Raw genomic sequence first — 26,235 nt, 5'->3', positions numbered from 1 at the left:
GAATGTCGAATCTCTGAGTTGTAGATTCTAGACCTAAAAATATTAAGATTTAACTAAAATCTCTTAAATAAAATGTGGCTACTTACTGAGTTACAGGGTGTTTTATTTAAAAATTTAAAAATTATTTTTACCAAGTTCTTTAAAACTATATGACGTATCCTTATCATACTTGGCAGAAAGTGTAGCTATTATACACCCTACTAAATTGTGATTAATAAACGTTTCTAGCTAGTGCCAGAGGCGTACGATAGGGGATAGTGAATGATTTATCCATCCCAAATTCTACGCCACTCAGTGAATTACTATTTTAGCGAAATTTTTCGATTCTCCAATACTTTGTATGTAAATAACTTTATTTTTATCGATAAAGTCATCAGTTTGAGAGATATTGGAAGTTTAAAATGAATGAATGAATGAATCAAAATAACTATGCCGTTTCCTTTTTAACGTCCAATATCTCGAAAACTAATGACTTAATCGTTACCAGTAAAGAGTATATTATTTACATAGAAAGTATTAGAGAATCGAAAAATTTCGCTAAAATAGTAATTCCCTCAGTGGCGTAGAATTTGGAAATGGTCAACCATTAACTATCCCCTGTCGTACGCCTCTGGTAGTAGCTAGAAACTTTTGTTTATCACAATTTAGTAGACTGTATAGTACCCACACTTTCTGCCAAGTATGATAAGGATACGTCAAATAGTTTGAAAGTACTTGGTAAAAATAATTTTTAAATTTTTAAATAAAACACCCTGTAACTCAGTAAGTAGCCATATTTTATTTAAGTGATTTTAGACCAATCTTAATATTTTTAGGTCTAGAATCTACAACTTAGAGATTCGACATTCTTAATGAATTCTTATCCCTAAAAGGGCCCGTAGTAATATAACTCCAAGAAAAAAAAAGAAGAGGAAAAAAAGACAAAAAAAATTTGTTAATTAGTGAAAAATTCCCAGGAATCCAATTATCGAAACGGTATTTCAAAACGTTTAATCCCCGCGACGTTATTAAAAAAATAAATTATAAACAAATTTGAATAATTTTCGAATGCCATTTTAGGGGAGGTTTAATTGAAATTTGAATTTATCAATACATTTATCGAAAACATACAAAAAAATAAAAATTATAAGATTTAATACAGTTGAATACTTCTTTGGCAACAACCGCGTTTTTGCAATTGAAAATAGAGTAACATTTAATAATCAAATTCAATATCTCATAAAATATTAAATATTTTTGGAAAAATTTTTTTTTGTTAATACTGATAACATAGCGCAACTTTTCCTGTAAAATAAGATATTTTATAGTGCTTATTTAAAACGCTAAAAATAATTTTTTGCAAATTTGTTTTTAAAGTTTTATGTATAATTATTTAAATCAATAGGGGGTCAAATTTAATTTTGTAAGTCTTATGTTAAAAATTTACCCTGTAACTTTGCAGAAAACAATCTTATACACCTTCATTAATAATTAAATGACCTCAGCAGTTAAAAAAGTAAGTTTTTTGCAAAAATGACCCCTTTTTAATTACTTAAACAATGATCCCCTTGTATGATTTGGATACTTTCTTGAAAATATCTTTTGTACCCACCTAAACTTTGATATAAAATTTGTTTCAACCTGTACGAATTTACATTTTGATTTACATGTAGTGTAATTTTATTTTACTAGACTATTACGTTTAAGACAAAGTTGGTCCCTTTTTTTGTAAAAAAAAAACGGGAAAATAACCCCCTAATTAGCATCTCAAATGAAATTAATCGTTACCGCTTCACAAGTTGCTTTACTTATGTTGTATTTATATGATCTGTAAATTTCATCAGTTCGAAAGTGCTTATAAAACCACCAAAAATTAAAAATGAAAATATTCACTCGCAAATAACTCGAAAAGGATCGACTTGGCGAAAAATCTGTATAGATCAAAAGTTGCTTAGAATTAATCAGTTTATCCACTTCCAGACTTGATTTAAAGGTTTCTTTTTTCACCCCCGAAAAGGGGTGAAACTCGCCCCCAGGGTAAAAGCACACATCGGCACAATATCACTTGTTTTGTTTGACATATTATCTACGTGTATGCCAAATTTCATGTCAATCCAAGTGGTTTTTTAAAATTTAGAGCAGAAGCCGTGAGTAAACGTACTATAAACGTCGGAACGTGGTTTAAGATATCACGAGTAGTGGCAATAAAAAGTTAAGAATCTTCTTCTTAGTTTGTAAATTTTTCTATGACACACATTCATAAATGCTGCCATATTGTAACAAAAAAATACCTACGCCGAAGACTTCCACCCACCAACTTCACTTAAACTGAAGCAAAATACTACTAAACAAGCACGTACTTCAAAAGCGTAGTACATTCTTCTATGTAGGCTGGTAAATAGTAGCAAATACTACGGAGAAAAGCAAATGCTTGTAGTGAAATCTTCAAAATGTAGTACGTACTTGCAGCATTAGCATTTACTACATTTTATGCCACCATGGGCACTTTACTTTATAGCTAAACTCGTACCTATTTACGATTATCGGAACAAACTTTTATAAAATAATACTTTTATTTGAACTTTAATGACTTGAAATACTTGGATTTTCCATAAATAATATACAGGGTGTCCCGAAAAGATTGGTCATAAATTATACCGCACATTCTGGAGTCAAAAATAGTTCGATTGAACCCAACTTACCTTAGTACAAATGTGCTCATAAAAAAAGTTATAGCCCTTTGAAGTTACAAAATGAAAGTCGATTTTTTTCAATACAGTACGTAAATCGTACAGCTGGACATAGGCAATGTACATTAAGTTGAGTGTGGCAACTGCGCTAATCTGTGTTAGTTGAAGCTTGTGTTCGAGTTCGAGTTTCTGATGCAATAGAGTTGTTACAACGAATAGAATAAGTGAATTTGTAAGCAAGACTGTAATTATCTCAAAAACAAAGATTATGATTACTGAGTTAATAATTTTAATTTAATTTTTAAATTTTTTTTTATTTAAAACTACATAATTACAAAATTAAACAGACACAGTTTTCTCATTCCCTCAGGCCAAAAATATTCAGCTACTATATTGTCAGGTTTTGACGTTTATTTGTGTCAGTCGAAATGAATATAAACGAGGATTGTGACTTCACGAACGGCGGTCTTTGCGTGTCGTAAGGGGTCAAAGGCAAAAGTGTCCTCAAGTGGCTACCTTAGTATTTTGAGGACACTTTGACCTGTGACCTCTGATCGGTCACAATCCTTTGAGTAAAGTAAATTTCTCCTTTACAAACATATCTAGCCGTTTTCTCACCACTTAAGGTAAGCTAGCCAGTGCGTTGATCTTTTCTATTGTGGAAAGATCGTTCCCAATAGGCCTACAGGAAACCACGCCTATTTTTTTTAACTCTATGTAGAATTTTCTTTCATGACAAAGACGCTATTACGTGTGAATCGAGGGAGGTAATTCTGCTACGTAAATCTACGCAAATAATAAGTTATTAAAATGCAGTTAAAAACCTTTTAAAAAATTTATTGTGTACTAAGCCCAACGAAAAACGAAAAATTGTTATTCAATCTAGTTAAACACAAATAAATAATTAATTTAAAGTAATTGAAAATCGAACAATACATTATACGGTACAAAATAATAAGTAAACTAAATGAAAGGTTCAAATAGACCACCTTGCTTTGCAAGACAATAACCTAGTCTATCATAAAATTCTTGCCTCACGTTTTCAAGCTGTTGTGGCGTAATCGTAGCACAAGCGTTTCTTATTTTATTTTCCAAATCCTCTAGACTATGTGCCCTCTAGAGATCGTTGCCATAGATGGTGGATTTAATATGTCCCCAGAAAAGAAATCCATGGGAGCCAAATCGGGACATCTTGCAGGCCATTTAATTTGGTTGCTTGTTCCACTTTTAATGCGATCTTGAAAAATTGTGCTTAAATAATTTTTCACGATACGCGCATTATGAACGGAACAGCCATCCTGTTGGTACCAGACATTTTCTAAACGTACATCTGGGAAATTCAAAATAGCTGGAATGCTATCTTGTAAAAGAGCAAGATATTTAGCTGAATTCAGAACTCCCTCAATGAAAAATGGACCAATTACATGGTCACCTAAAATGCCGGTCCACACATTAAGTTTTTGAGGGCGTTGAGTCCGATGTACAATGCTTCTATGTTCATTTTCCTGAGACCAATACCGCGTTCTGGAAAGATTGTGATGACCCCGTACAGAAAATGACGATTCATCGGTGAAAAGAATGTTTTTTACAAAATCATCATTTTCGTGAGATGCATCCATTGCAGCTTGAGAAAACTCCATTCTAAGATAATGATCTCCGGGAAATAACTCCTGGATTCTCGAGTATTTGAAACTCTTAAAGCCATAACTTTATAAACTGTGGTATGCGAAACCTCCAACTCCTTGGCGACACTTCTGTTGGTTCTGGAGTTATCTACCTCAATTGTAGAACAAATATCTTCATCCCTCCTTTCGATTTCCTGCTGCCTTTCCGGGGACATCTCTTTTCTTTTGTGACATTTTGTACAATCTTTTAAGCAATATTGTGTTTCAAAACTATTTATAACATTTGCAATTGTTTGTCTACAAGGTATGGGTCTAGTTTCGAAAGTATTAGCAAATAGATCTACACATTCTGTCAACGAATTACCTTGATAATACCATTTAATTATTTGCATCTTTTCTGGAGAAGTATAAATAAACATTTTAAACAATTCGCTTCGCTTCGGGGTTCAGATGACAAACCAATAATACTTGACGTTTAACGAATTTTGACGTTAATGCTAACATCCAGGATAAACAATTACTGAAAATTTTTATTTGTAGCTCAGTTGCCACAATTATCTCAATATAATACAATGTATGGATTTATGTATCTAAATATATACGATGTATGTTTCCTATGTCCAGCTGAACAATTTACGTACTGTATATCGAAAACTATTAAAGATTTTTTATTGAAAATGGACATGTGTCATTCTTATGGCAGGATCATCTTAAAACAAAATTATAGTGAGATTTGTCCACCCCATAAAAATGTTAGGGGGGTTTTGATCCCTTAAACCCCCCAAACTTTTGTGTACGTTCCAATTAATTCATTATTGTGGTAACATTAGTTAAACACAACGTTTCTAAAACTTTTTTGCCTCTTAGTATTTTTTCGATAAGCGAGTTTTTATCGAGATGCGGCTTCTTTTTTAATATATTTACATAAAATGTTTATGGGAGTTTTGTTCCTTTAAACCCCCCAAATGTTTGTGTACGTTCCAATTAAACTATCATTGTGGTACCATTAGTTAAACACAATGTTTTTAAAACTTTTTTGCCTCTTAGTCTTTTTTTTTGATATGCCACCTTTTATCGAGATATGGCTTATTTTTCAAAATATACCTAAAAATGTAAATTATAAATACATTTTCAGATTATTAACAGGTCTCTATAATCGTACTTAACCATATAAAAATATGTGGTGGATTCGATAATTATTCAAAATATCTCGATAAACACTGGCTTATCGAAAAATTCCTAAGAGGCAAAAATGTTTTAAAAATAGTGTGCTTAACTAATGGTGCCACAATAATAATTAAATTGGAACGTACACAAACGTTTGGGGGGGTTTAAGGGAACAAAACCCCCATAAAATTTTTACGGGGTACACAAATTTTACTTTAATTTTTATTTAAGATGCTGCTGTCATAAGGACACCACATGTCCATTTTCAATGAAAAATCTCTAAGAGTTTTCGATATATGAAAAAAAATCGATTTTCATTTTGTAACTTCAAAGAGCTGTAACTTTTTTGTGTGCACTATTGTATACATATAGGTAAGTGAGGTTCAATCAACCTATTTTTGACTCCAGAATCTGTGGTATAATTTATGACCAATCTTTTCGGGACACCCTGTATAAACAATAAATAACTTTTTATTAATTGTTCGCCTTAAATCAAGTATTATTTTTCAAATACACTATCAATACTATTTAATAAACAACTCTGATTGATTTTATTATCATCGTAAAATCGTTAAAAAGCAGTAGCAGAATGAACTGCTATAACAAAATAGCGGGTCGGACACATCTCTACTTGTCACTGTCTTGAGTCTTGTCGTAACATTATATTCGAATGAGTGCGTTGTATGACAAAGATAGCGAATGTTCGATTTCCACGGACATGGTGTCCATTTTTTTCGAATCCTGAAAAACTAATATTTTTAAAAAATTTAAACACAAAATGAAAGACTAAATTATTATCGAGGGCCGAAAGTCCCTTAGAACATATAAGACGTTTGTTTCGAATGAGATATTTGAAATTAAAAATCACACTACATTTTCTCTTAGTTTTTCACCCCTGTAACTTATTAAAATAAACATTATAGAAGTTGTCAGGGACTTTCGGCCCTCGCTAATAACGTATTCTTTCATTCTACGTTTAAAATTTTCAAAAATACTTATTAGTTTTCTCAGGATTCGAAAAAAATGAATCCCCATTTGAATAGCATTGCAGCCGAAAATGCGTACCGATCCTCTTAAGAGATTAACTAAGTGCCGATTTCTTATGTCGAGTTCAACTCAAGTTTAACCTGAACTTTTGATGAACTTAACTGTGATTCACTGGAAGTTCAGCTTAACATTGAGTTGAACTGGATATGAGAAATTCGACCTTAATGGGTCAAAAGATTCGATACATGTTCACTTACTAGGCTTATAACAATTTTATTATCATAATGTAGAATAATATCAGACCTTTTCTTTTTCCTACCAGTTTCGCTGTTTACTAAATTCTAAATTGTTTTTGGTATACATATTATATGATTGACTAATTAAGTCACTATGCAAGTTTTTTTAGTATTTATTAATAGGGCTTTTCATCGATTGTCATTTGTTTCGAGCTTCTGTCATATGTTGTATAATCTGTGTATAATATTAATATACACGAATTATACGACATATGACAGAAACTCGAAACAAATGACTGTGAATGAAAAGCCCTATTGAGAATTATATTCTTTTTGTACCCGTTTATAGGGATCTTAAGACTCAAGACTCACTATGTTTTTTAATATTCAGTGATAGTTTTTCACTAGCCTGTCTTACTCATGTAGCCTTATCTATTTTGTGTACTTTATACCTATTAACGTACTTTTCAGAATTGAAGTTGTACTATTTAAGCGGTCCCAGGGATATTTTAAAATTTTAAACAATTTTTTGGCTTATAAACAAAATGAATATCTCGGCAACTATTACATTAAATTAAATTATGAAAACGGTATTGGAAAGAACGCGGCAGGACGCTTCTTTTAAAAGAGAAAACGTTTAATTGTGCTGAGTGTTTACTGAAATACAACCGGTCAAAGTTGGCCGGCGTGTTTGACGAAGTTATAAACAATAGGACAGTAATTTTCGAACCATTACCTTTTTATTTCGGTCCTCTTTCTCCACACACATTTTCATATCAACGGTTTTTATAAATTTAAGTATAAGAATATAGATAATAATATAAGTTACAAATTAAATAAAAAAACAGTTTTTTAGTTATTTATTAAAAACCGCTTTAAAAGATGCATTTTTCACGAAAAATTAAAAGCTTTGATCTTAAATAACTCAAAAGTATAAATTTTTTCAAATAACTTTACATAACAAATTTTGCTTAGAATTTATCCCTATATCGATTTATGGGGTTATTTTTAATAAAATAAGTTTTACCCCAGGAGGGATGGTATCTCCCCCAGGGTAAAAGCGCAAGTTGGCACCATGTCACTTTTGTTCCTTGGGGTATCTTCTAACTGCTCACCAATTTTCATGAATATCGATGGAGGTTCAACGGAATAGGAGATGAAAAACTTTAGTGACTGCACTATTAATAGAAAAACATAATACACTTCTTATAATTATACTGTAGTACTATACAGGGTGTTTGGTAACGAATGTGCCATAGCTTAACCTTAGATTTCTGAGCTTAAGATAATTGATAATAACCGAAATACGGGGTATCAAAGTTAAACTTTGAAAAAAAATTGAACAATTTATTTAGCGAGATGAATGTAGTATATATTTTTTAAGTAAAAATATTAAGAGAATAAAAATTTTGGATTAAAAAAGTATGTAGAGTGGGGGATAAAAATATTGAACGTATCAATGAGCGCTAAAAGGCGTATGTGGCTCCCTCTGGGTGATACATCATTTTTCATGGCAAATTTAGATTTCTCGACCCAAGAAACCCCCGCCTACCAAATTTCGCGTTGTTATCCCATGCCTATCGGGAAATATTCAAAAATTAAAATTAAATAAAAGTTTAACTTTGGCTATTTCGGTTATTATCAATTTTTGTACTGATAGTGCTGTCGCCAGGGGGTACAACGGCCTCCTGTATTTAGATGGACTTACCCAAGTTTTTTTATGTATTTTGATCCGTAAAACACGAATTTTTTGGTTCGGATGTCGATAAGATTGTTATAAACAAAAAACTTGAAAAATTACAAAAAAGCGATTTTGCACAAAACAAAACATTTTTTGTATTTTTTGGGCCATTCTAAGCAAAAAATGTCCTTACGAGCTTTTTCGTAGGATGTACAATGTACAGTTTTCGAGATAAACGCCTTTGAACTTTCAAAAAATCGAAAAATTGGAATTTTTGAGCCCGAATAGCTGTTGATTAAAAAATAAAATAGCAATTCTGCTTACAGCGTTTCAAAAGTTCAAGTAAAATTATACCGGTGTTGATTATTTGTATTGCTAAAAATTAATTTTTTTATTGCTAAACAAAGCTATAAACAAATTGTGTTTAAGCATTTTGACGCGTGCCCAATGCATGCTACGTAGAAATTTGCTGTTTGAAGGCGCTTGCACTTGTACCTGCGATTTTAAATGAGAGATGCATTGAAAACATCACTCAAGCACAATGTGTTTATAGCTTTGTTTACCAATAAAAAATTAATATTTAATTTGAGTTCACTCACTCGCGTTAATCTCGAAAACTATGCATCCTACGAAAAAACTTGTAATAACATTTTTTACTTACAGTGACCCAAAAATACAAAAAAATGTTTTATTTTGCAAAAAATAGCTTTATTGTAATTTTTCAAGTTTTCTGTTTATAACAATCTTTTCGACATCCGGACTAACTGTTATTCAAAAAGATTCGTGTTTTTTCGGGTCAAAATACATTAAAAAAGCTTGCCCCGGCCCCCTGGCGACAGCACTATAAAGTAGGTTAGCTTAATTCGACCTATTTTAAGCTCAGGAATCAAAGGTTAAGCTATTGCCCATTTGTCGCCAAACACCCTGTATTATTATACATTATACTGATTTAACAGATAATTATTATTTTAGGTGTCTCCTGTGAAGACATCCAAAATGATGAATGCAATGCAATATTAAAATATCCCGGAAATAACTCCAAATACCAAAATTTAACTGATACTACGGATGTGAACATCGGAAAAAAACATTTTGAATGTGAAACATGCTCCAAACAATTAACAACAAGATATTCTTTAAAATTACATATGAGAGTGCATACTGGTGAAAAACCATTTGAATGTGAAATTTGCCAGAAACAATTTTCATTGAAATTATATTTGAAATCGCATATTATGAGTGTGCATACTGGCGAAAAACCGTTTAATTGTGAAATTTGCCACAAAACGTTTTCACTGAAGCAAGGTTTAAAATTCCATATGAGAACGCATACTGGTGAAAAACCTTTCACATGCAAAATATGCACCAAACAGTTCTCAACAAACACACATTTAACTAGACATATGAGAGTGCATACTGGTGAAAAAACATTTGAATGCGAAATTTGCACCAAACCGTTTTCAACAAACGCACATTTAACTAGACATATGAGATTGCATACTGGTGAAAAACCATTTGAATGTGAAATTTGCACCAAACAGTTTGCAAGAAACACAGATTTAACTAGACATATGATAGTGCATACTGATGAAAAACCGTTTAAATGTGAAATTTGCTCCAAACAGTTTGCAAGAAACACAGATTTAACTAGACATATGATAGTGCATACCGGTGAAAAACCATTTGAATGTGAAATTTGCAATAAACAATTTTTAACAAAGAATTACCTAACAAAACATATGATAGTGCATACTGGTAAAAAATCATTTGAATGTGAAATTTGCATTAAACAATTTTCAGTCAAACTAAATTTAAAATCGCATATGAGAGTGCATACTGGTGAAAAACCTTTCACATGCAAACTATGTTCAAGACAGTTTTCACAAGGCCGTAGTTTAAAATTACATATGGAAACTCACCGGTGAGAACAATGTAAAAGCGCATCTCGCTTATCCGGAAGAAAAGTGACACAACTCAAAAATGCATAAATCGAGTTATCTTGTTAAATGACTCCAAATTCCAAATATCTATCTATCGAGTCGCTTAAAAGTTGGAATCCAAGGTCACGTGAACACTCCATGCAAGCATCGACTGGTCGTTCAAAGCCAGACGTTCTAAGAACCGTTTACACCGTCATTGTTTGTGTTTCGCACGTCTGCTGGTGAATTTCGTTAAGAGGATCGGTACGTATTTTCGGCTGCAATGCTATTCAAATAAGGATTCATTTTTTTCGAATCCTGAGAAAACTAATAAGTATTTTTGAAAAATTTAAACGCAGAATGAAAGATTACGTTATTAGCGAGGGCCGAAAGTCCCTGAGACCTTCTATAATGTTTATTTTAATAAGTTACAGGGGTGAAAAACTAAGCGAAAATTTAGTGTGATTTTTAATTTCAAATATCTCATTCAAAATAAACTTTTTATTTATTCTAAGGGACTTTCGGACCTCGGTAATAATTTAATCTTTCATTCTGCGTTTAAATTTTTCAAAAATATTTATTGGTTTTTTCAGGATTCGAAAAAAATGAACACAATGCTGTGGTAATATTTTCCAAATCTATCTTTGTCTTACAACGCACTCAGCCGAATATAATATTGTCAGTCAGACACTGACAATCAGTGACAATTTTAAATATTTGACATTGCATCGGGAATATTTTAAGTTATTGATTAAATATTATTGATATATAGTGTATTTGATAAATAATTGATTGAAGACGTGAACTTAATAAAAAGTTATTTATTGTGTATTATTTGTGGAAGATCCAAGCAAAGAATACATCAGGATAATATATTCTGTGATCCAAGTATGTTGTTGTTAAAGATGTTCAAAATTGTAAGCGTTCCATAACAATATATTAGGTTTGTTCGTAGAACGATCAGCAACCGTTGCCAACTATCAGACGCCTGCGCATTCGTAGTCTACGAACGCTAACTGTTAACTGCGCAACGCTAACTGTTAACTGCGCATGCGTCTGACGGTTGGAAACGGTTGCTGATTGTTTGGATCGTTCTACGAACAAACCTATTATACCCCAGGCTGTGGGTGAAAAAACGTGATATAATTCAGGAATTTTTGAAACCTATCAGATGTTGTAAAGGACGAAGCCAGGAATAACTTCTACTAAAATGTAACCAAAAATATTGTGCGCTTTTTTTTTAATTGCGATTTTCATTTATTAAATTTGCAATTTTTATTGATTTTTAATTTTGTAGCTTAGGATATTGATTTTAGAGAAAAACTTTTTAATAGAAAGTTGTAGTAAATTAAAAAACCTACAATTTGAGCTATGGTAAGTTTAATTTTGTTAATTGGTTATTGCAAAACAGCCTGCGAAAGGTCCAAAATGGCCGTTTTTTACAATTGCATTATTTATTGTACAAATAATTGTTTTTTATTTTTTAAAGCTTTAAAATGAAGATCTTTCAATTCCAAACATAAAAAGTAATTGTAAGGCCAGATTAACGAATTTGTTGCTTAGATATTATCAATTGTTTATCCCAAGAGGTCAAATGTCGAAGGCTATAACTTTTTGAAAAAAACTCTTAGAAAGTTGGTGAAACATCCAATCTCCTTCTAAAGAGTTATATTTTCATATTCTGATGTAAATAAATGCGTAAAACATTTTTAAACCTCTAATTTTTGGATTTGAAAATAAGGGGGGCAAATTTTGTTATAAACATTTAGAGCTGAAGCGGCCCTGTACATCCTATAAGTTTTTAACTTACATATTATTGTTGCTGAAGATGAAACGAAGATTTATAAAAAAATTTAAATTTTCTACAACCGACTGAAGCCGAGATAATTGTTTTTTTTTCTTAAATCATAGTGCCCTCATTTATAACAATTAAGAAATTATTTTACAGTCTTTGACAAAAGAAATACTTATATTATCTTAAAATAAAAATTATTATAAAATATAATTACATTTAATTATTAAAAATTATTTTTTAAATCGGTGCTTTTGCAAGCGGCCGAATTTTGCAAATCGCCCGGCTCGCTTCAAATCCGCGCGCTCGGAAAATTTTTACGTAACTTGTATTAAATTTTGACAGAAAACAATTTAATAATATTACCATTATAATATACAGTCTATTTACCACTGTATTTGTTTTTCTTGATAAACTTTTATATGTGAAATCCAAAAAGAATAGTCACTACAAGAAGAAAAAGTTTTATATTGTATATTATAGTAAGAAGTAACATTATTATTATTATATTTATAGAACAATGAAAAAATTAAAAATATAGTTATATATTTCATATATATGTATAATTTTTCTAATATTATTTCTTCAGAAATGAAATTTCACATATAAAAGTTTATCAAGAAAAACAAATAGAGTGGTAAATAGACTGTATATTATAATGGTAATATTATTAAATTGTTTTCTGTCAAAATGTAATACAAGTTACGTAAAAATTTTCCGACCGCGCGGATTTGAAGCAAGCCGGGCGATTTGCAAAATTCGGCCTCTCGCAAAAGCACCGATTTTAAAAATAATTTTTAATAATTAAATGTAATTATATTTTATAATAATTTTTATTTTAAGATAATATAAGTCATTCTTTAGTCAGTGACTGTGAAATAATTTCTTAATTGTTATAAATAAAGGCACTACGACTTAAGAAAAAAAAAACAATTATCTCGGCTTCAGTTGGTTGTAGAAAATTTTTATTTTTTTATAAATCTTCATTTTGTCTTCAGCAACAATAATCTGTAAGTTAGAAACTCATAGGATGTACAGCGCCGCTTCAGCTCTAAATGTTTATAACGAAATTTGCCCCCTTATTTTCAAACCCAAAAATTATCTCGGCTTCAGTTGGTCGTAGAAATTTTTTATTTTTTTATAAATCTTTGTTTCATCTTCGGCAACAATAATCTGTAAGTTAAAAACTCATATGATGTACAGGGCCGCTTCAGCTCTAAATGTTTATAACGAAATTTGCCCCCTTATTTTCAAACCCAAAAATTAGAGGTTTAAAAATGTTTTACGCATTTATTTACATCAGAATATGAAAGTATAACTCTTTAGAAGGAAACTAGATGTTTCACCAACTCTATACGATTTTTTTTCAAAAAGTTATAGCCTTCGACATTTGACCTCTTGGGATAAACAATTTATAATATCTAAGCAACAAATTCGTTAATCTGGCTTTACAATTTTTTTTACGTTTGGAATTGAAAGATCTTCATTTTAAAGTTTTAAAAAATAAAAAAAAATTATTTGTACAATAAATAATGCAATTGTAAAAAACGGCCATTTTGGACTTTTCGCGGGCTGTTTTGCAATAACCAATTAACAAAATTAAACATACCATAGCTCAAATTGTAGGTTTTTTAATTTACTACAACTTTCTATTAAAAAGTTTTTTTCTAAAATCAATATCCTAAGCTACAAAATTAAAATTCAATAAAAATTGCAAATTTAACAAATGAAAATCGCAATTAAAAAAAAAGCGCACAATATTTTTGGTTACATTTTAGTAGAAGTTATTCCTGGCATCGTCCTTTACAACACCTGATAGGTTTCAAAAATTCCTGAATTATATCCTGAAATCGACCTATTTTTCACCCACAGCCTGGGGTATTGTTGAAAAATCACTTTAACACTTTTCCTCTTTTCTCGATTGAGTATTAGTTTTTGTTGTACAAATAAATTATTACAATCACTGAATACATAGTTAGTGAAAAAATTATCACATTTATTATTAACTGAATTAATAATTTGCAATTATAAAAATAACAGTTATCCAATAACATTCAAAAGCCATCTCTTTAAATTAATGATGACATTTTCAAGTAGAATGACATTCTAGTAATGTTTACATATCCATACCAGTGTGAATTTTACTACACGTAATTTGCCGTGTAAAGACAGAAAAAGTAGGGATACATGTAAAATATTTGCGAATTATGTACCCATAGCCTTAAGATGTGCTTAAAATATAGTTTTGTTGAGCGGTGTAAACGTGTAAAAAGTGGTGACATCGGGAGAGGAAAGTTTAAGAATGCGTGCCGTTCACGGGATCAGTCCATCTTTTCAGCGGCTATAGACTATAATACTTTTATCAGGAAAAATGTCACATATATGTTTACATCCAACTTCGAAAGATGGCGGTAGTGTCATTATTCTTTTGGCGATAAAATAAATACCTTTATTCCGGAACAATGACAATTTTCAGTTATGCTGTGACATTTGACATGAACTTATCGTTATTGATCATAAAACCCGTTGTATTTCAAGAAGTGTCCTATGTATTTTTCGTTAATTTTAAAAAAAGTGACCAACATTTTAAAGAAAAGTGAGAATTCAAAATTTTGATCATTTTTATTTATTAAATCAACTATGTATGTGTTTGTAAATTTGGTTCCTTAGTTATTATTGTAATAGTTATTTTGAATTTACCGATTTATTTTTAGACACTTATATTTAAGTAAAAACACTTAATTAATGTTATTTTATTTACAATCACTCTAATTCATTTAATATTTACAAAAACAATCAATACTAAAAACAAGTAACTAAAAACTCACCCATAATTCTTCTTAACGTGCCCTATCAAGTCCCCTTGACGTTGGCTATTAACATGGCGAAACTGTCTCTGTCTCGAGCTATTCTAAATAGTTGCTCTGCTTTCTTTATATCCACTCACTGATATTTTTCAACCAAGAGGCCGGTTTTCTACGAATTCCTCTGGGTCCTTTGATTTCACCCATCGTAATAAGTTAAAGAATATTATATCGGTCTCCCCTTACTATGTGTCCAAAATAGGCCATCTTTCTGCATTTGATATTATCAAGCAGCTCGCGAGTAGCATTCGCTCTCTTAAGGACTACCACATTTGTCAGCATAGCCGCCATGGTATTTTTAATGTACGTCTGTGCAGCCACATTTCAAAGGCCTTCAAACGATTAATAGTGGATATTTTTAATGTCCATGCTTCGACACCGTATAAGAGAACTGACCAAAAGTAACATTCATACGATTGCGAAGTTGCAAGTTATCATTACAGAAGAATGATCTCATTTTTAAAAATGTTGTGCGGGCTATCTCGATTCTACATTTTATCTCTTTATCTGGATCTAGTTGTTCAGTAATATGGCAAACAAGATATTTAAAACTGCACATAATACTTTATTTAATTACATTATTATTTAATTATTTAATGCAATTTATTTTGTTACATTTAAACCGCGAAATGTACATTCGAAAACGTGACGAAGATTTTAAAATACACTGAATTCGTTCAACAGAAATGTCTGCTTTTTATACCGCATACTGTTAACCTAGTATTTTCTGGAAGGAATCGAATAAATTAAATATGTTCTACTATACTACTGTGTTGTTATAAATTGTACTGATTTAACAGATAATTATTATTTTGGGTGTCTCTTGTGAAGACATCCAAAATGATGAATGCAATGCAATATTAAAATATCCCGGAAATAACTTCAACCAAAATTTAACTGTCACTACGGATGTGAATATCGGAGAAAAATATTTTGAATGTGAAATATGCTCCAAACAATTAACAACAAGTTATTCTTTAAAACCACATATGAGAGTGCATACTGGTGAAGAACCATTTGTCTGTGAAATTTGCAAGAAACAGTTTTCATTGAAATTATATTTGAAATCGCATATTATGAGTGTGCATACGGGTGAAAAACCGTTTAATTGTGAAATTTGCACCAAAACGTTTTCACTGAAGCAAGGTTTAAAGTTCCATATGAGAACGCATACTGGTGAAAAACCTTTCACATGCAAAATATGCACCAAACATTTTGCAAGAAAGCATGGTTTAGAAAGACATATGCTAGTGCACAGTGGTGGAAATCCTCTTACGTGTGATCTATACAACAAACAGTTTTCAACAAATACACATTTAACTAGACATATGAAAGTGCATTCTGGTGAAAAACCATTTGAATGTGAAATTTGCTCCAAAAAATTTTCAACAAAGGCGTCTCACAGTGGTTCCAAATACCGAAAACGTGGTCACGAAGCTTTAAAAGCGTATATTGTTTATACATTTTGGAACTACTTTCCTTCTGAAGGGCTTTTGGCATCGCTGATTACGAATCTGGCATTATTTTTTCTGAAAAACAAAATGGCGGAAAGAAATGGAAAATATCAATCAAAAAGGAAAATTTTTTGTCAAATTTTGTAGGTTAAGGTCGCTGATTACAAATCTAACATTACTTTTTTTTAACAAAATGGCGGATCCAATATGGACGAAATAAATTTGAAAATTTTATTTTAGCCGCATTTTTGTTTAAAATTTTATATTATAAGGGACTTTTGAAACTGCTGAATACCAATATATTTTTTTTATGAAGTACAATATTCAGAACCTATTACTTATGTACAACTGCCCATACATACTCAACAATCGTCAGAATCATGTAATATGCGTCATTTCCCACTTTTGTATTCAAAAAACTGCCAGCAATGCATAGACAGTTATAGGCAGCTAAACCAAAGTGATTCTGTATTTCCTTACTATATATTTTAAGATTAATAAACATTAGTCGCAGAATTTTGTACTTTTTGAATGCATCTTTACAAAATTTTAATTATTTCAAGTATATTTTCACTATTTATGCACTAACAAATTTAAGGCATTTATTGTTAATAAATGTTGATTTAAGTTACATCTTGCATTACTGCATACTTAAAGAAGAATCTGCTTTACAGCTATAAAAGTGATCAACTACAAAACATTTTACAACGTTTTAAATATACGCGTTCTTTTTCACTTTCTCTGCCGGCCAAAATAGCCCCGGACATGGCCCACTTTTTTTTGGGTTGTGAACCAGAATACATCCATTCTGATCCTCATACCTGCGTATTAGGACTCTACGATAGTATGAGAAAACAACTGTAAACATGAAAATCCTTAAATAGGGACTTCTTTTTTCGCCTCATGACCACGTTTTTAGCATTTGGAACCACTGCGTCTGTAGAAACGCATATGAGAGTGCATACCGGTGAAAAACCATTTGAATGTAAAATTTGCAATAAACAATTTTCAACGAAACAAGTTTTAAAATCACATATGACAGTGCATACTGGTAAAAAACCATTTGAATGTGAAATTTGCACCAAAGAATTTTCAGTGAAAGTAAATTTAAAATCGCATATGAGAGTGCATACTGGTGAAAAGCCTTTCACATGCAAACTATGTTCAAGACAGTTTTCACACAGCCGTAGTTAAAAATTACATATGCAAAATCATTGGTGAGAACAATGTAAAAGCTCATCTCGCTTATCCGGAAGAAAAGTGACACAACTCAAAAGTGCATAAATCGAGTTATCTTGTTAAATTGACTCCAAATATCCAAAAATTTTATCAGAAAAATTGTCATTCAGAAAAATTGTCATATATTATATGCTTACAACTAACTACGAAAGATGGCGGTAGTGTCATTATTTCTTTGGCGGTAAAATGAATACTTTTACTCCGAACAATGACAGTTTTCAGTTATGCTCTGACATTCGACGCGTACTTATCGGTATTTTTCGTTAATTTTAAACAAAGTGACCAAAATTTTAAAGAAAAGTGACAACTCAAAATTTTGATCATTTTTATTTATTAAATCAAATATGTGCTTGTAAATTTGTTTCTTTAGTTATTATTGTATACGCCAGTCAATGAGAGCAAGAACAGGTTATTACCTCCGAATTCTATCTTACTGCATAGATTTTAATGAAATTTTAGGAATAGCCTCAACTTATCTCATTATTCAAAGTCTACCCTATGCCGATGTGTGCTTTTGTCTTGGGTGCTGTTCCCCTTCTCGAGGGTGGAAAATTTTTTGGTTAAATAACTACGAAAGTTGCTTGAGAACCTAATTCTAAGCAAAAACTGTTCTATAATTTTTTTTCGAAAACTCAATACTTTTTGAGTTATTTATGGTTGAAAATTGGTCATTTTCAAACGGTTTTTTGCGAATACCTTAAAAACAATGCATTTAACTAAAAAAAAACTATAGAAAACATTTTTGTAGCTTATAAAAAAACAAAGAGATTCGTTCATTCATAAATCTTCTAGATATAACACAAAAAGAGATATGGTGGGTAAAAAGAGTTTGTTTTTTTGTGCATGCTCAAATCAGTGTATTCAACTTGAAATAACAAAGAAACGGTCGATTTTAGGTGTATAATGCTACCAATACCTTTTGTTGTGCTTGAAAAGTCTTTTCAAATAAATAATATTAAATGTCGATTACATTCAAACTAAGCTAGATATGCTGCAAAAAATTGATGCCTAACGAATTTTAAGAAAAAAATGAAAAAATTATATTTAACCCCTCATCCACAAGAATTTAAATGCATCGTTTTCCTTCTACAATACATTTTACTATAGTGTTATTTATATGTTCAAAAAATTGAGCGGGTTTAAAACGAATGGTTTTTGAAAAAATAAGATCAAATTATAGAGCGTATATTTAAATTTTCTCAAAAATCTTTACTGTTATGAAAAATAAAATCAAAATGTTTACCTAAACGAAACCTACATTGTATCACGTCTTTTTTTGGCATGGTCATCTCTTATCATTTTCGAGTTACATGGAGAAAAAGGAAGATTTTTAAGAAAATTTAAAAATGCTTTCAATAATTTGATCTTATTTTTTTCAAAAACTATTCATTTTAAATCCGCCCAACTTTTTGAACATAAAAATAACACTATAGTAAAATGTATTGTAGAAGGAAAACGATGCATTTAACTTCTTGTGGATGAGGGATTAAATATACTTGTTATTTTTTTCTTAAAATACGTTAGTCATCAATTTTTTTGCAGTTTATCTCGCTTAGTTTGAATGTAATCGTCATTTAATATCGCTTATTTTAAAGGTAATTTCAAACACAACAAAAGTTGTTGGTAGCATTATACACCTAAAATCGACAATTTTTTTAGTTAGATGCATAGTTTTTAAGGTTATCGCAAAAAACCGTTTGAAAAGGTGTTGTTTCAATGAAAATGGCCAATTTTCAACCACGAATAACTCAAAAAGTATCGAGTTTTCTAAAAAAAAATTATAGAACAGTTTTGGCTTAGAATTAGGTTCTGTAGCAACTTCCGTAGTTATTTAACCAAAAAATTTTCCACCCCCGAGAAGGGGTGGGAACCGCCCCCAAGACAAAAGCACACATCGGCATAGGGTAGACTTTGTTTCTTGGGCTATTCCCTACTTACTGTGAAAATATCAAGCAAATCGATATAGTAGGATGGAATTCGAAGCCACATACCCTCATTGACTGCCCTAGAAATAGTTATTTTGATTTTACTGATTTATTTTTAGACACCTGTATTTAAATAAAAACAATTAATATTATTTTATTTGTATGTATACACCGTTCTTAGGCGTCAACGCCCTGCGGTAGGGATCTATGTATAGGAGTATCACCAAGCCGGAAGCCCTTATCCCTTCCCGTGCCGCTCCTCCATAGGCCAATCAGACGCCAGTTTATTCCAGACCAAGCCGTAGACTATTGAGTTTTATACTACGGCGTTGGCCTTTTATAAATTCCATGACCTAGCTGAGGCTCGAACCAGCGACCGCAAATCCACTAAACTTGTCGATCAACTGAACCCCAGCTAACTGGACCGTCAAGACCGACTATTTTATTTACAAACACTAATTCATTTAATATTTACAAAAACAATTAATACTAAAAACAAGTATACTTGGCATCAAGTTATTTTAGCAAATCTTAATTAATTATATTACAATGTCATTTGTATTTGAATGATGTGGTTAAGTTTCCTACAGAGGTAGCAATTAATAAATTTTAATCTGTTGTCCCTTTATCTATTATACGCTGTGAGCTCGTACGTAGAGGGGATATTTACAAATTCGCGAGCGCCAGTAGTGGCAAGTCTGTAAACGTTTACCGGAAATTTGACATAAATGTCAAAGTGATTAATTTAAAATTAAAATTAAAAACATTAATTATAAAAAATATTAGTTGATCAAAGCTGTGGTATATATTTTTACCTTAAATATACTTACGTTTTAAATACTGAATTTACGTTTTTTTAATGTTCTGTAATATGTAATTATAAATTAATCTATTAATCTTGGCGCCATCTACACGATAATTGTGAAAGTATCCGAAGTAAGAAATTAATATTTCATCAATAGAACGTCAAAATGATTAGCAAAATCTTAAAAAAATCTATTACAATTTAATTACTTTTTAGCGTTGTAAATATTAAGCGATAACAATTAAATAATAAATTTAAAAATTACCGGTTAAAGTTGAATTAGTAACCGCTAGGAGCGACACCAGCGAAGCTCACAGCGTATACCTGCTCGTCAGTAGGTATGATAAATCTCAAAACGGAAGGACGCCATTCAAATACAAATGACTTTGTAATAGGATTAAGATTAAGGCTTTCAAAAATAATTTTATACCAAGTATAACTAAAAACTCGCCCATAATAATTAATTTAATTATCTAATACAATTTATTTTGTTACATTTAAACCGCGAAATATACATTCGAAAACGTGACGGGGATTTTAAAACAGACTGAATTCGTTCAACAGGAGTGTCGCTATTTATACCATATACAGTTAACCTAGTATTTTCTGAAAGGAATCGAATAAATTAAATGTACTACTATACTACTGTATTATTATAAATTATGCTGATTTAACAGATAATTATTATTTTAGGTGTCCCTTGCGAAGACATCCAAAATGAAGAATGCAATGCAATATTAAAATATTCCGGAAATAACTTCAACCAAAATTTAACTGCCACTACGGATGTGAATATCGGAGAAAAATATTTTGAATGTGAGATATGCTTCAAAAAATTAAAAAGAAGATTTAATTTAAAAATACATATGAGAGTGCATACTGGTGAAAAACCATTTGAATGTGAAATTTGTACCAAACAGTTTTCAACAAACTTACTTTTAACTAGACATATAAGAGTGCATACTGGTGAAAAACCATTTAAATGTGAAATTTGTACCAAACAGTTTTCAACAAACTCACTTTTAACTAGACATATCAGAGTGCATACTGGTGAAAAACCATTTGAATGTGAAATTTGCACCAAACAGTTTTCAACGAAACAAGTTTTAAAAGCGCATATGAGAGTGCATACTGGTGAAAAACCATTTGAATGTGAAATTTGCACCAAAAAGTTTTCAACGAAACAAGTTTTAAAATGGCATATGAGAGTGCATACTGGTAAAAAACCATTTGAATGTGAAATTTGCACCAAACAGTTTTCAACGAAACAAGTTTTAAAATGGCATATGAGAGTGCATACTGGTGAAAAACTATTTGAATGTGAAATTTGCACCAAACAGTTTTCAACGAAACAAGTTTTAAAAGGTCACATGAGAGTGCATACTGGTGAAAAATCATTTGAATGTGAAATTTGCACCAAAAAGTTTTCAACGAAACAAGTTTTAAAATGGCATATGAGAGTGCATACTGGTAAAAAACCATTTGAATGTGAAATTTGCACCAAACAGTTTTTAACGAAACAAGTTTTAAAATGGCATATGAGAGTGCATACTGGTAAAAAACTATTTGAATGTGAAATTTGTACCAAACAGTTTTCAAAAAACTCACTTTTAACTAGACATATGAGAGTGCATACTGGTGAAAAACCATTTGAATGTGAAAATTGCACCAAACAGTTTTCAACAAAACATATTTTAAAATTGCATATGAGAGTACATACTGGTGAAAAACCATTTGAATGTGAAATTTGTACCAAACAGTTTTCAAGAAACTCAATTTTAACTAGTCATATGAGAGTGCATACTGGTGAAAAACCATTTGAATGTGAAATTTGCACCAAAAAGTTTTCAACAAAACAAGTTTTAAAATGGCATTTGAGAGTGCATACTGGGAAAAACCATTTGAATGTGAAATTTGCACCAAACAGTTTTCAAAAAACACAGATTTAACTAGACATAAGAGGGTGCATACTGATGAAAAATCATTTGAATGTGAAATTTGCACCAAACAGTTTTCAACAAAACAAGTTTTAAAATGGCATATGAGAGTGCATACTGGTGAAAAACCATTTGAATGTGAAATTTGCACCAAACGGTTTTCAACGAAACAAGTTTTAAAATGGCATATGAGAGTGCATACTGGGATTGAATGTGAAATTTGCACCAAAAAGTTTTCAAAAAACACAGATTTAACTAGACATAAGATGGTGCATACTGATGAAAAATCATTTGAATGTGAAATTTGCACCAAACAGTTTTCAACGAAGCAAGTTGTAAAATGGCATATAAGAGTGCATACTGGTGAAAAACCATTTGAATGTGAAATTTGCACCAAACAGTGGTCAACGAAACAAGTTTTACAATTGCATATGAGAGTGCATACTGGCGAAAAAACATCTGAATGTGACAATTGCACCAAACAGTTTTCAAGAAAAACACTTTTAAAGCTGCATAATACATACTGGCGAAAAACCATTTGGATGTGAAATTTGCACCAAACAGTTTTCAAAGAAAGAAGTTTTAAAACGGTATATGATAGTGCATACTGGTGAAAAATCGTTCTCGTGCAAAATATGCTCCAAATAATTTTCACACAGTTCTAGTTTAACAGCACATATGAAAACACACACTTGTGATTAGGATAAGATACGATAAGATAAAAGTGTCAAAAATCGGATGATTGTAATTGATTTTTTGTTGTACAATGAAAAAATAAATAGAAAAAATGCGTTATAATAGTATACTGGTTTTATTTTTTAATATACCTAATACATATAATATATACACTGCGATATTTATTTACAAAAACAAAATACTACTTGCAACAGAAACTTTTTACTCTGCTCACTAAAAGAATTTACAACACTCCCCATGTCTATGTCTACCTTTTTCTATATACAGCAAAGCTAAATCTGAATGCCTATCTTGAGTCATTGTCGTTTTCAACCAGTTTAAAAATCCTCCTCATGGCAGAAAAATACCTCTCGCAAGCTGAGCTTGAAATAGGCAAAATAATCGCTACTTTAAAAAGTTGGTATAGGTTGGGATATGGGATATTTTTTTATATTCATGACCAGACCAGATCACAGAATATCCATGATATTTATATAAATATCAAAATATCGGATATATATGATATACATATATCCAAAATGTAATTATACGATATTTATGATTTTTTGGAAAACATTTCAATAGAGAAACTAAATTGACCAAAATAAGACTCTAAATGTCGAATGTATCAGTATAAAAGATATATTTTTAAAAATAAAAATGTATACCATTTTTATTCAGTTGCAATGCGAAACCAAAACCGTCTTAATTTTTACTTGGATTAGAGAGTGCAGTCAGCACTCTTATCGACGATTTCACCTCTTGTTAGAGGCTCTTCAGAGAATGCATAGGCTGCTTTCTCTAATCCTTGTAAAAATACTTCGAAATATTAGTCCCCCACTGCAATTGACGTGAAGGTAGTAGGTGCGTAGCGGCATCTGCTAAATGAAAGTCTAAGTTTTTCAACCTAATAAAAATATTTCTAAAAGATTTTTAATTGAAAAACTTATTAGTCCATTTCCCTGGTGACACCTCCAAGGCTTCTACAATATGCAAGCCAAATGGATGCTGCAGTGAAGACAAAAGGGAAGGAATTCTACACTATGCAATTCACAACCCCCGTCTGCAGCGTGGTAAAGTTAAAAATCTTTTAGAAATATTTTATTTTAAAAATATTTTTATTAGGTTGAAAAACTTAGACTTTCATTTAGCAGATGCCGCTACGCACCTACTACCTTCACGTCAGTTGCAGTGGGGGACTAATATTTCGAAGTATTTTTACAAGGATTAGAGAAAGTAGCCTATGCATTCTCTGAAGAGCCTCTAACAAGAGGTGAAATCGTCGATAAGAGTGCTGGCTGCACTCTCTAATCTAAGTAAAAATTAAGACGGTTTTGGTTTCGCATTGCAACTGAATAAAAATGGTATACATTTTTATTTTTTTCTGTAAAACCTATCTAAAATTCATTTAATAATAAGCTTCAACAATAATAAATGTTCAACAAAAATTGTTTTTAGCTCTTATACAGTATGTCTGCTTAACAAGATTTTGGTTTGTTACAAGGTTTGTCGCTAGTACTATTAAATTTAAATATTGAGTTACAAGCTTTCGTAGTTTAAAAGGTGTATAAAAGAATAAACCAAAAACGTATAAAAGTCATAATTGGCCAAAAATCGACTTACGAGGTTTTGCAGATATAAATACATTACATAGTACACTTCCCGTCATAAAAAACTGGTACACTTTGTTTTCCAATGTAAACCTGTGTTGAGACTTGACACAATGGTTCGTGAAGCACATCGTTGTTGCCATTACAGATAACAGAATTGCACTAAATCTTAAAAAAATAACTTTTAAAAATGTACAGTTGAGTCCGTGAGTCTTTACCCGTGCGTCATCATTTAAAACATACGAAATAAGTCGGAAATCTATTTCACGCAACAACAAGTGACAGAAAGTGGCTACTGTTCCGATTACGGATTTTATTATAAAATTTGACGTTATCAAATATATGGAATGTCAAATGTAAGTTTTGCTTCAAAATTTTGTGCAGAATTACAGCTACATCTGAAGTAGCTTAATAAATTCTTTTATTATTATTGATTGATAAATAAATAAACAATTTATAAATAAAAATCAATAACATATTTTATTTTTGTTATTTTATTCACTTTCACGGAAACCTAAACACAATCATTTCTTTACTGTGTGAATGCCGTTAACTTTGTATGTTTTAAATATTAATTGCCAAAATATAATTACTTACCTTAAAATTTCAAAGCCCAATATAAAATTAGTTGTGAAAACAACTGTTTGTGTAATATAAAGAAACTTCAAAACGCAAAAATTCGACAAAACCCGCAAAAAATTCAACTGACTGACAGCCACAAAAGTAAACAAAACAGAAACGTCAAACAAATTGTGCTTAAAATATAAAAACATACCGAATCGTCTTTTTTTCTACCTATCTCTTTTCAATGCACTGAGTCTAGATGGTTAATAAAAATAACATGTGTTTTTACTTAATAACAAACGGCAGCTGGTTTGTCATGAGTTTCATGCGTGGAAGAGAATGATGCTAGATAAAAAGTATGTGTTTTATCTCGCCAGGTATTAATGACGCACGGGTAAAGACTCGCGAACTCAACTGTATAAGTTTTTAGATAGGTATTATTTTTATCGCCAAAAAACCGTTTCAAATAAATTTAATAACCAGAGAGGGTTAAGTTAATCTTAAAAGATCCACTTATAACTGAAAAATCAAACGATTAAACAAAATAAAAAGCAATAGGTCCAGTCCTCGATGACTTATTTAATATTTAATTACTTAACATCAGTCAGATTTGACACGATTGTCAAAGTAAATTTTTAACGATGCCACGTCAATTAAGTAAGTGTGATAAAACGAGAATAATTTCTAAAATAGAAGATGGTTGGTCTGTCCGACAACTGGCTCAAGAGTTCAATAATATTTTCGTTGAACTGGCAACGTTGCCATAGAAATTAGAATGACACATTTGACAAGACCAACTTACACAACTTAAACACGATTTTCAGTTATCCTCTTCAGCCCCAAGAAAAAAGCTTTTTTTTATTCTAATAATATTTTCTATTTTCTCTCGTCATTTGTGAAAACAATAAACGAAAATCTATAAAAACTATAAAAAAATGATTTGACACACATAATATGACAGGTCCAGCATAATGGACATCAGGGCTCAGCTTTCATATAATTTAAGTATGAAACTGAAAACATTCTGGTTCATTAGAAATACACATTATACATTTTGCATTTTGTACAAAAGAATCTGGTCTTCTT

General features: G+C 31.0%; 2 protein-coding genes across 9 annotated transcripts in view; both read left to right on the top strand.

The window, feature by feature from the left end:
* LOC114326563 (zinc finger protein 260-like) overlaps positions 1–26,235 on the top strand; it is a 346,266-nt gene that overhangs the window by 42,408 nt on the left and 277,623 nt on the right. The gene's annotated exons all lie outside the window — the stretch shown is intronic.
* Positions 10,299–23,101, top strand: LOC126892631 (zinc finger protein 271-like). Its single transcript, XM_050662266.1, has 2 exons — positions 10,299–10,548; positions 21,057–23,101. Exon 2 carries the CDS (start codon positions 21,230–21,232, stop codon positions 22,310–22,312), a length of 1,083 nt encoding a protein of 360 aa, XP_050518223.1. The 5' UTR covers positions 10,299–10,548; positions 21,057–21,229; the 3' UTR covers positions 22,313–23,101.

Source organism: Diabrotica virgifera, chromosome 9, assembly GCF_917563875.1.
Source record: "Diabrotica virgifera virgifera chromosome 9, PGI_DIABVI_V3a".
In the NCBI taxonomy this organism is placed as follows: domain Eukaryota; kingdom Metazoa; phylum Arthropoda; class Insecta; order Coleoptera; family Chrysomelidae; genus Diabrotica; species Diabrotica virgifera.
Note: the sequence above shows the minus strand (reverse complement) of the source record. Positions and strands in the feature narration are given on the sequence as shown.

Bases quoted from the DNA above. Each gene is read 5' to 3' on its own strand.
- LOC126892631 (XM_050662266.1), top strand. From the start codon at position 21,230: ATGAGAGTGCATACTGGTGAAAAACCATTTGAATGTGAAATTTGTACC.